Source organism: Myxocyprinus asiaticus, chromosome 48, assembly GCF_019703515.2.
Source record: "Myxocyprinus asiaticus isolate MX2 ecotype Aquarium Trade chromosome 48, UBuf_Myxa_2, whole genome shotgun sequence".
NCBI lineage: Eukaryota > Metazoa > Chordata > Actinopteri > Cypriniformes > Catostomidae > Myxocyprinus > Myxocyprinus asiaticus.
Genome location: NC_059391.1, coordinates 29,619,706 through 29,630,645, shown reverse-complemented (window position 1 = coordinate 29,630,645; position 10,940 = coordinate 29,619,706). Strand labels below are relative to the sequence as shown.

The window sequence follows — 10,940 nt, the reverse complement described above, 5'->3', positions numbered from 1 at the left end:
AGACCATCAGCAGCCAATCAGATTCCTTTCAAGTGTAGGTCACCTTATAAGAGAACCGTATCCAGACAGCACAATGATTACAAGCCAGCATCAGAAGTCATTTCATCTCTCTGTATGTCGCAGTATCTGCTGTGCCAGGTTTCTCTTTGATAGTAAATTGGTCATTTAGGAAACAGCTGAATTCTGGCCGGTGCATGCTGGGATTCCACTCTCCCGCCGCTGGCAAAACGCCACATCCAGCGAGTCTACAGAAACACGCTGAGCGCATATGGCACCCGCTCCAAACCTGTTCGTTTGTCATTGAAGTTTAGCCGCTGACACTTGAAAAATTACATTCATATCAGAACATTTCACGATCCTCAACGAGTCCTTTAATTGAGCAAAAAGATGCTGAAAAATGTGTTTCAGTGTCTAGCTGTAGCTCATTCTGCGAAATCATTTGTCCTGGATAAATGAGGCTTTATTAATAGCAGTTAATAAATGTTTAAAAGGGATGGTTTGCCCAAAAATGAAAATTCTGTCATCGCTTACTCACACTCATGATGTTCTGAACCTTTGTGGCTTGTGATTTCTTCTTGAACATTCTGTCCACTCTTTAGTAAATGGGGATCTGGGCTGTCAGGCTCCAAAAATGACAAAAAAAAGTACCAGGAAAGTAGACCAAACGACGGAACGGGCTGAAAGTTAAGTCGTTATGCACTAATAATCTCTGCTAAACCTGTTTTAAAACGGAGTAAACGCTTTACTCTAAAGGATACAATACAGTACTTTCACATGAATCAAATTAACAGCCAAATTCGCACATTAAGGGGCTGTTCAGACTGAACACGTTCTTGTGTTTTGTGCTGATCCTGCGCGAAAACCTGAAAAGACGCGAGATTTGATGCAGCGGTCAAAGACATCCATCTAGTTCATGTTTACAAAGAAAAACAATTGAAAAACAACAACTGCGTTTGGTTTTATAATTTAAACAAAAAATATTAAAAGGCGTCAATCGTGCGTGAAAACATTAGAAGACAGCAAGATATGGCACAAGGGTCAAAGACGTTCGTCGAGCGCATACATTGAAAAATGGCGCAGATGGATGCCATAGCACATTTGGTGTGAACGGCCCCTGAAGATTCAGGAAACAATTGGTTAAAATAGTTTAACTAGGCAATCCTGCGCAAATACGCAACGCGTCAAAGACGTCCGGTGGAACAGCTCCTAAAGTCACAGTAAAAAACAAATTGGAAATCGTTAAAAACTGCGAGATTACATTCATAGAATACTGTGAATTTTATGAATGCTTACGTAGAAAAACAGTTGAAAAACAGCAACTGCGTTTGGTGTGAACGGCCCCTTAAGGTATAGTAAACAATTTAAAAAACATCCAAAAACATGTCAATCCTGCGCAAAAACGTGAAAAGAAAGAAAGATGCGACGCAGTGTTCAAAGACGTCCGTCTAGTGCATGTTTACATAGAAAAACTATTGAAAAACGGTTAATGGCCCCTTAAGGTACAATAAGCACATTTTTGAAAATCTTATAAAATCATTTAAAAACATCAACAACAAAAAAGAGCCAGTCATGCGCTAAAAAAACAGACAATGCGATGTGGCACAACGGTCAAAGACTTACGTCATTTAGTGTATGTTTACATACAAAAACAATTAAAAAACCAGCACAGATGGATGCAATAACACATTCGATGTGAACGGCCCCTGAAGGTACAGTAAACAATTTTTTGGAAATCCTTTAAAAATGAGGCAATCCTGCACAACCCTCCCCACCCCGAAAAACAACAACGGTCAAAGACATCCAGTGGAACGTCATGAAACATTTGAAAACATGAAAAGGCAGCGAGATACATCACAACAGTCAAAGACGTCTGTCTAGTGCATGTTTACGTTTTTTGGATGGATTAAGAAAGTCTTGTTGTACTACAAAAAATGGCCTAATTATTCCATTAACGTCAAATGCGATTGGTTCTTGTGTGTATTGTGACCAAACGTCAGTGAGTGCATTTACGTGCATAATCTTACGTCGGTTATGCTTAATAAGGTCATATAAACGACTTAAATGGGTACAGTAATAAACATTTAAGATTGAAAGTTTTTGCCCATTACCCTGATTTCGCCTTTCATGTAAACACCTTTAACGACATTTTTACTGGCTTATCCAATGTGTGCAAGTGTGCATGACTGTTCAATGTTTTTAGAGCTTCAGCAGAGGGGAAGGAAAACCTAAATAGTGATCTTAAAAAATACCAAGAAACCAATTGCTGTTGAAGAACTGCATCAAGGAGTTCATCAATGAAGCTGTCATCCTTTTAAGTGTTTTGCTTTGGGTACCACAAAATATGTTACAGTTTTCATAGAAGTTAAAATATCGCAGTATAAAGAACCTGAATCTTGTTTCCTGATTGATCGCAACATAAGCGCTGTAAGATGCACCTGCTGAATATTCATGAGCGTGTTCTGTTGCTTTCACTGGAGCATGTGTCAAAAACACTGCTGAATATTTATGAAATATTCAAAACATACAGGAAGAGGAATTTGAATTCGGTGGGGGAAGTGAGTGATTTTCTGAAATGCTTATTCAGTTCAAGGGTGAGTGAAGTTTACAGGACAATCAAACGCAAGCGAGACATCCCAGAGTCACAAATACAAATAATACAATGCAACTAACCGTATAACTGTGCATGGTTATGATAGACTTATCAACTTTTAAAAGAGAGGAGAAAACGCTTCCCATATCTTTCGTTATTAACTTCAAAAGTTGTGTGTCCAGTCACACTCTACAGTATTTTGTCACTCGGTAGAAGCTCGTCAAATTAAACAGATGTCAACATGGACGGGCCTGTGCAGTTCATGGTAATAGTAATACTTTTAATATTTGAATTTTGCATTTTTGCAAAACCAGTTGATGATCACTGCTGTAGATCACACCGATGATAATCATGAGATATTTTGAAGCGTGGAGATAATGATGACACGGTTACCCGAGAAGGTCACTAGAAAGCCATTTAATTAGCACACTTGCTGATCACCTGATGCGGCAGCATTAGCCGAGCAACACTTTCGGTTGCCGTGTGGCTGCACCGCTGGGAAAATGAAAGGTCAACGCATCCATAAATGGAAATGGAGAGATTTTATTCACCATAAGACACGAACAAGCCATATAAATAATAATAATAATAATAATAATAATAATAATTAAAAACCTAGACAAAAAAGAGAGACAGAAAGCTAATTGTAAAAAGTGCCATGGAAACACAAAATAGCATCGACTTCGATAACCAGGCAAAAGAGAATTACAATCAGATTTACTTACGAGCTACATTTTCTACATCCGTTTCTGTGAAAGAGATAAAAATGAACGAATGTTTTCTAGAAACATCCAGAGTGGTCATGCCGGCGTGAGCAGTGTTTTCATTCGATTTTCAGTTGTGTTCAGATGAGTTAATAGTCTTTGTGCAGAAATGGCCTCTTCTGGAATTGGATTCGATGAGGTCGCTGTCGACTGATATAATTCACGTTTCATATTTGGCATTCATTCCGGAAGGGTCAGGGAGGTTGTGGAAGGGTCGGTCGTGTGAGACTGTACAGGTGCCGTTAGTCCCGAGAGAAGCGACTAAAGACACATGGGATCCACTGAGCAACAGATGTGTCCGTTCTGGAGAGAAAAGAGAGAAGGAAAATAACATCACAAAGTTGAAATGAAATTACAGAAACGATAAAACATCATATCGAATAGATATTCCGAGAGGAAATGAAAAGCAAACGTAAGACTGATGGAGTCATTTCTCAATGATCTTGATAGATCTGAAAAAAAAATTAAAGGTAGTGTTTGTTTTGTGTCTGTTTATTTATGTTTGTGTATTTTGTCTGTCTCATGTATTTGTATATGTTTATTTTTGTTCAGCTGTTTTGTTTGTCTGGTTTGCTTGTATTATTTCAGTGATGGATTGTTTGTCTGTTTGGATTTGCATGTTTGTTTGTTTATTTGTCAACCTGTGTGTCTGTCTGTCTTTGTGTTTATCTCTTTTAATGTGTGTTTGTTTGTTGTAAATACTGTGCACTGACATACTGAATACTGTGTTTTTGTTTGTAATTTTGTCTGTTTTTGTTTGTCTTTTTGCTTGTTTGTGGGTAAAGCGTTGCTTGAATTAGTTTGCATGCTTGTGTTTATTTGTCAGGTTGTGTGTTTGTTTATTTGACTGTTTGTCTATTTGTTTGTGTTTGTATTGTGTGTGTTTTTTGTACAGTTTATTTGTCTCTGTTTGCGTTTTGTTTGTCTATTGTATTTGTGTTTGCTTGTATTTGGGTGATAGATTTTTTTGTCTGTATGTACATTGTTTGTGTGTTAGTCTGTTTGTGTTTATTTGTCTGTCTTTCTGTTTATATGTCTGTTTGTTTGACTTGTTTGTTTGTCTTTGTGTCTGTTTTTTTCTGGTCACTTATTGTGTTTGTTTGTGTTTATCTGTTTTTTTGTTTATTTGTACATCTATGTGTTTTCTTATGTTTGTTTGTTTTGATATGTATGTGTTTACAAGAATTGTTGTAAATACCTTGCTCTGACACAGTGTGTACTCTTGTTGTTTGTCTGTTTGTTTGTCTTGTTTGTGTGTTTGTATTTGTCTCTCTGTGTTTTGTTTGTTTGTCTGTTTTTATTTGACACTTTCTGTTTTTGTCTGTATGTGGGTAAAATATTGTTTGTATTTGTTTATTTTGTTGTTTATTTTGTCTTATTGTCTGTTTGTTTATTTTACTGTTTTAATTTCAGATCAAATCACTTTATTGTCACACAGCCATATACACAAGTGCAATGGTGTGTGAAATTCTTGGGTGCAGTTCCGATCAACATAGCAGTCGTGACAGTGATGAGACATATACCAATTTACAATAAACATCAAATTAACACAACACAATTTAAACATCTGATATACACATTATTACACACAACACAATATACAAATAATAACATACACTGTACAGTATACAATACGCACTATATAGATACACATTCAATAAAAAAAGTATATATAGTATATATAGAATGTACAGTATTGTACTGTATTGACATTCAGGCTGTCGGTTGATAGTCAGTTGTTAAGAGAGAAGATAATATAATAATAATATAATTTATGACAGTCCGGTGTGAGATATAAGAGTAAGAGTAATAAAGTGCAGTGCTGATGTATTTTGATCGTGGGAGATCAAGAGTTCAGAAGTCTGATTGCTTGGGGGAAGAAGCTATCATGGAGTCGGCTGGTGCGGGTCCTGATGCTGCGATACCGCCTACCTGATGGTAGCAGTGAGAACAGCCCATGGCTCGGGTGGCTGGAGTCTCTGATGTTCCTCTGAGCTTTTTTCACACACCGCCTGGTATATATGTCCTGGAGGGAGGGAAGCTCACCTCCGACGATGTGTCTGGCAGTTCGCACCACCCTTTGCAGTGCTTTGCGGTTGTGGGCGGTGCTATTGCCGTACCAGGCGGAGATACAGCCAGTCAGGATGCTCTCTACAGTGCTGGTGTAGAACCGTGTGAGGATGTAGCGGTTCATTCCAAACTTCCTCAGCCGTCTCAGGAAGAAGAGGCACTGATGAGCCTTTTCACAATGGCCTCAGTGTGGATGGACCATGTGAGTTCCCCAGTGATGTGGACACCCAGGAACTTGAAGCTGATGACTCTCTCTACTGGTGCTCCATTGATGGTGATGGGACTGTGTTCTCTGTCTTTTCTTCTGAAGTCCACCACAAGCTCATTTGTCTTACTGACGTTGAGGGAGATGTTGTGCTCCTGACACCAGTGTGTCAGAGTGTGCACCTCCTCTCTGTAGGCTGTTTCATCATTGTCAGTGATCAGACCTACCACCGTCGTGTCATCAGCAAACTTAATGATGGCATTGGAGCAATGTGTTGCCACACAGTCATGTGTACAGGGAATACAGGAGTGGGCTGAGAACACAGCCCTGTGGGGCTCCAGTGTTGAGGGTCAGTGATGAGGAGATGTTGCTGCCTATTCTAACCACCTGGTGTCTGCTTGACAGGAAGTCCAGGATCCAGCTGCACAGTGAGCTGTTTAAGCCCAGAGCCCGGAGTTTCTCATCTAGCTTGGAGGGCACTATGGTGTTGAATGCTGAGCTGTAGTCTACAAACAGCATTCTCACATAAGTGTTCTTTTTTTCCAGGTGGGAGAGAGCAGTGTGTATTGTAGATGCAATGGCATCATCAGTGGAGCGGTTGTTGTGGTAAGCAGACTGCAGTGAGTCCAGTGAGGCAGGCAGCACAGAGCAGATGTAATCTCTGATTAGTCTCACAAAGCATTTGCTGATGATGGGGGTCAGAGCAACAGGACGGCAGTCATTTAAGCAAGTTATTTTTGATTGCTTTGGAACAGGCACAATGGTGGATGTTTTAAAGCATGTGGGGACCACAGACAAAGAGAAGGAAAGGTTGAAAATGTCCGTAAAAACACCAGCCAGCTGGTTCGCACACGCTCTGATGACGCGGCCCGGAATGCCGTCTGGACCCGCGGCTTTGCGGATATTCACCCGTCGGAAGGATCGGGTTACATCCGCTACAGAGACGGAGAGTGAACTAACCTCTGTAGCTTCGGCCGGGGGTGTTATTATCCTCAAAACGAGCATAAAAAGTATTTAGCTCATCCGGGAGAGAGGCAGCGGTGTTCACGGCGGAGTTTTTATTCCCTTTAAAGTTCATGATGATGTTAATTCTCTGCCACATGCTTCTAGAGTTGGTGGTGTTAAACTGTCCTTCAATCTTGTTCCTGTACTGGCGTTTTGCTGTTCTGATTTTCGGAGGGCATAACTGGCTTGTTTATGCTCCTTTTGTGTTTTTTGTGTTTATATTGTGTTTTATTTGTCTGTGTCATTGTGTACAGTATTTGTATATATTTGCATTTATTTGTCTCTGCATTTTGTTTGTCTCATTGTTTGTCTGTTTTTATTTCTCTGTTTGTTTGTTGTGTATTTGGGTATGTTTGTTTTGATTTTGTTTAACTGTTTTGTTTGTATATTTTACTTGTCGCTGTGTGTCTTTTTGACTGTTTGCTTGTACAGTATTATTTGGGTGATGGATTGTTTGTCTGTTTGCATTTGCGTGTTTATTTATTTATTTTTGTCTGCCTGTTTGTTTGTCTGTCTGTCTTTGTGCTTCTCTCTTTTGTGTTTGTTTGTTGTATATACCAAAATAAAATTTGTCTGTTTTCATTTGTCTGTTTGTGTGTGTCAGTTTGCTTGTATGTGGGTGATGGATTGTTTGTTTGCATTCCTGTGTTTATTTGTTTGTTTTTTGTTTGTTTGTGTTTACTTGACTGTTTGTCTGTCTGTTTGTGTTTGTATTGTGTGTTTTTGCGTATTTGTATTTATTTGCCTCTGTTTGAATTTTGTTTGTCTCATTGTTTTTATTTGTCTGTTTGCTTATTTGTATTGGTCTGCATGTATTTGGGTGATGTTTTTTGTCTGTTTGTACAGTGTTTGTTTGTTGGTCTGTTTGTTTATTTGACTTGTTTATTTGTCATTGTGTGTTTCTGTTTTTACTTGTTTCTTAGTGTGTTTAATTGTTTGTATTTGTCTGTTTGCTTGTATTTGGGTGAAGGATTGTTTGTCTGTATTTGTATTTCTGTTTGTGTTTATTTGTACGTCTATGTGTTTGCTTGTGTTTGTTTGTGTGTTTGTTTGTTGTAAATACCTTGCATTGACACAGCGTGTACTATTTGTTTGTTTGTTTGTTTGTTTGCCTTGTTTGTGTGTTTGTATTTGTCTCTGTGTGTTTTGTTTGCTTGTTTGTCTGTTTTTATTTGTCTGTTTGCATGTATGTGGTTAAAAGATTGTATTTGTTTATTTTTTTGTTGTGTGTCTTTTGTCTGTATGTTTATTTGACTGTTTGTATGTGTTTGTATTGTGTTTTTTTGGTCTGTCTCATTGTGTATTTGTTTGTTTGTATTTATTTGTCTCATTATTTGTCTGTTTTATTTTGTCTGTTTGTTTATTTGTGTTAGTCTGCTTGTACAGTAAATGGGTAATAGAGTGTTTGTTTGTACATTAATTGTCTGTTAGTCTGTTTGTGTTTATTTTTATTTTGTGTTTGTTTTTCTGTTTTTATTCCTGTTTGTTTATTTGACTGTTTGTCTTTGTGTGCCTGTTTTTACTTGTCTCTTTCAGTGTGTTTATTTGTTTCTGTTTGTTTGTATTATTTGAGTGATGGATTGTTTGTATGTATTTGTATGTCTGTGTGTTTGCTTGTGTGTTTGTTTGTTGTAAACACCTTGCACTGACACAGAGTGCACTCTGTGCCGTGTTTGATCCATGAGGAGCCGCTGAAGCGTGTGATCCCGTGTTCGTCCTCGCAGGTCTTGGTGATGTCACTGCGGACAGAGTGAGCCTGGCATGGGTCCGAGACGCAGCGTGGGCAGCACTCGCCCTCGGGCACCAGCGTGAAGTCACAGTCCGCCGGCGGGCAGGACAACGGCCAGCAGTCCACCTCACCCTGCTGTGAATGAAAGAGAGAGAATCAGTGCAAATGCAAAATAAAATTTGGCTTTGGTGAGTAAATAAAGTAAGAAACTGTCCGTTTGGCTGGTGACTAAATAAGGAATAGCAACATATGCTTGGTTTAATTTGCAAGAACGACCATCACAGTTTTTTATCTGGCATAGTTGACGTGAGTGAATCATTATATTAAGATGAGAATTATATTAAGAAAGTATTCTGGGCTGAATACTGAATACTCTCTCTTAAATGTATTCAGAATACAAGAATATTTTTAGAATACATATTAATTAAGGCAAGGGACAGTTCGAGGAATTAAGTGTGATGTGTCATTATCTTATCTGAAGTGTTACATCTCCACTTTTATCTTTAAATTAGATGTGGAGTTGGACAATAATATTTTTCTTTATGGAAGGATGAAGACAAACAGAAGGCAGTTTGTGGTCAACAGCAATATACATTTTTTTCCTATTCATAGTGGTCTATTATTGTCGTTAATAAATGCTATTTCTCAATAGTTCTGCAAGTTTCTGATGTGGGCGTGACTCACCAAATGCTTATCGTGAGTCGTCTGTCTTTACTTCGCCGCAGAAGCTGCATCTGCAGCTGCATAAATGTATTTACACTGCAACAATCGCGGGAAACAATGTATCATGCGCGCGAATGTTCTATTTGTGGAAATGACTGTACTGATTCTGCTGCACATCTGACAGCATGCAGATTAAGATATGCCAGTGTGGTTGCCAGATATTCAATCCAGGAATTATTATACATGAATAAGACATTGCATTTCCATTCTTTAATGCCTACCATCAGACCTTTTGGTGACCGTGGTCCATTTTTAAATAAACGAATATTTTTTCTCTCCCCTTTTATCCCCAATTTGTAACGCCCAATTCCCAATGCGCTCTAAGTCCTCGTGGTGGCGTAGCGACTCGCCTCAATCCGGGTGGCGGAGGACGAATCTCAGTTGTCTCCGTGTCTGAGACTGTCAATCCGCGCATCTTATCACGTGGCTTGTTGAGCGCGTTACCATGGAAACGTAGCGCGTGTGGAGGCTTCACGCTATTCTCCGCGGCATCCACGCACAACTCGCCATGCGCCCCACCGAGAGCGAGAACCACATTATAGCGACCACGAATAGGTTACCCCATGTAACTCTACCCTCCCTAGCAACCGGGCCAATTTGGTTGCTTAGGAGACCTGGCTGAAGTCACTCAGCAAGATTATTTTGATTTTTAACCCGCGATTGTGTTTTCAAATTAGCCCAATTTTGCATGTAACTCTGGCAACGCTGCAGTCACGCGCTGCTGCCGATCTGATGAAGAGAGAGCGAGAAGACCGTTTGCAGCACGCATCAGCACTGTTCAGAAAAACAATCAAGTTTCTCACTTGATTGACAAGATTTTTTTTCTTTCTGCCTTATTTTGAGGTCATTATGAGAGAAGTATTCTAAAATTATTGAACCAAAATTTTATAAAGTATCTGTATTCTGAATACAGGTGCTTGAAAACGTAACGGGGGCTGAATACAGTTACTTAATTTGTATATTCTGAATACGTAACGGCGTTACATGTATTCCGTCACAGCCCAACCCTGTCCATATCAAGTCAACCACATTACAGAAACATCCCTGACTGAATCTTTTTCATTTGTTAGACTTTTTTCTGGTGAAATAAAAACATAAATGATGATGAAGCCCAAACTATTAAATGCCATGGATCAATATTTACTTAGTAATCTGTTGTTTTGTAAGGGGGGTCAAAATGACAATTTTCGCCTATGATTTTGGGAGCAAAACTACGGGTAAAAAAAAATAACCTTATAAAGATGTCAGCATCATTATTTGATGCTTTCACAGAGATGTAGGTATATTACTAGAATCAGTTGACTTCAGCACCTCTTGTTGCATTATGTGTCAATGGTGTGAGTCCAGATATGGGAAAAGGCTCTTTTTTGTGTTGTTTTTCCAAAGTTGGAGTGTCTATAACTCCATTAGTATTAAATAAGTAAGGGATTATATACATTAAGCCGGTTGTTATCGCAGAATAAACCCAGACAGGGTGATCAGGACCCGTGAAGCGAAGCGGAAAACTCTTGTATCATCATGAAAGGGTTTATTTTGTTATAACAACCGGCTGACTGTACTTTATCCTGCTTATTACACGGCTACTAACCAAATAAATAAATACATTCACATTTTATTTTATTTGCGTTGAAATTATGTAATTATGTGAGGATAAATAAATCTCTGAACAGCTGAATTCCACCTCCGGTTCGCGTTGGAGTTCTGTTGGTGTTTATTTTATAATTAATGACCGTCTGACTGCTCATTGTCCCGTTTATTACAAGACTACTTCCCAAATAAATAAATAAATGCTCATGAAACATTGATTTGAGTTTATTTTATTAGCTTGTAGAGATCGCACAGTAATCCGAGAAG

The 10,940-nt window shown here is 38.8% G+C and overlaps 1 protein-coding gene across 1 annotated transcript in view; it reads right to left on the bottom strand.

The window, feature by feature from the left end:
* Positions 1–3,100: 3,100 nt before the first annotated feature.
* LOC127437108 (protein kinase C-binding protein NELL2) overlaps positions 3,101–10,940 on the bottom strand; it is a 121,460-nt gene continuing 113,620 nt past the window's right edge. The window contains exons 19-20 of the mRNA XM_051691782.1: positions 8,274–8,498; positions 3,101–3,657 (exon numbers count right to left, since the gene is read on the bottom strand). Of these exons, the coding sequence (XP_051547742.1) occupies positions 3,616–3,657; positions 8,274–8,498 (267 nt within the window). The 3' untranslated portion in view covers positions 3,101–3,615. The remainder of the gene's footprint in view (positions 3,658–8,273; positions 8,499–10,940) is intronic.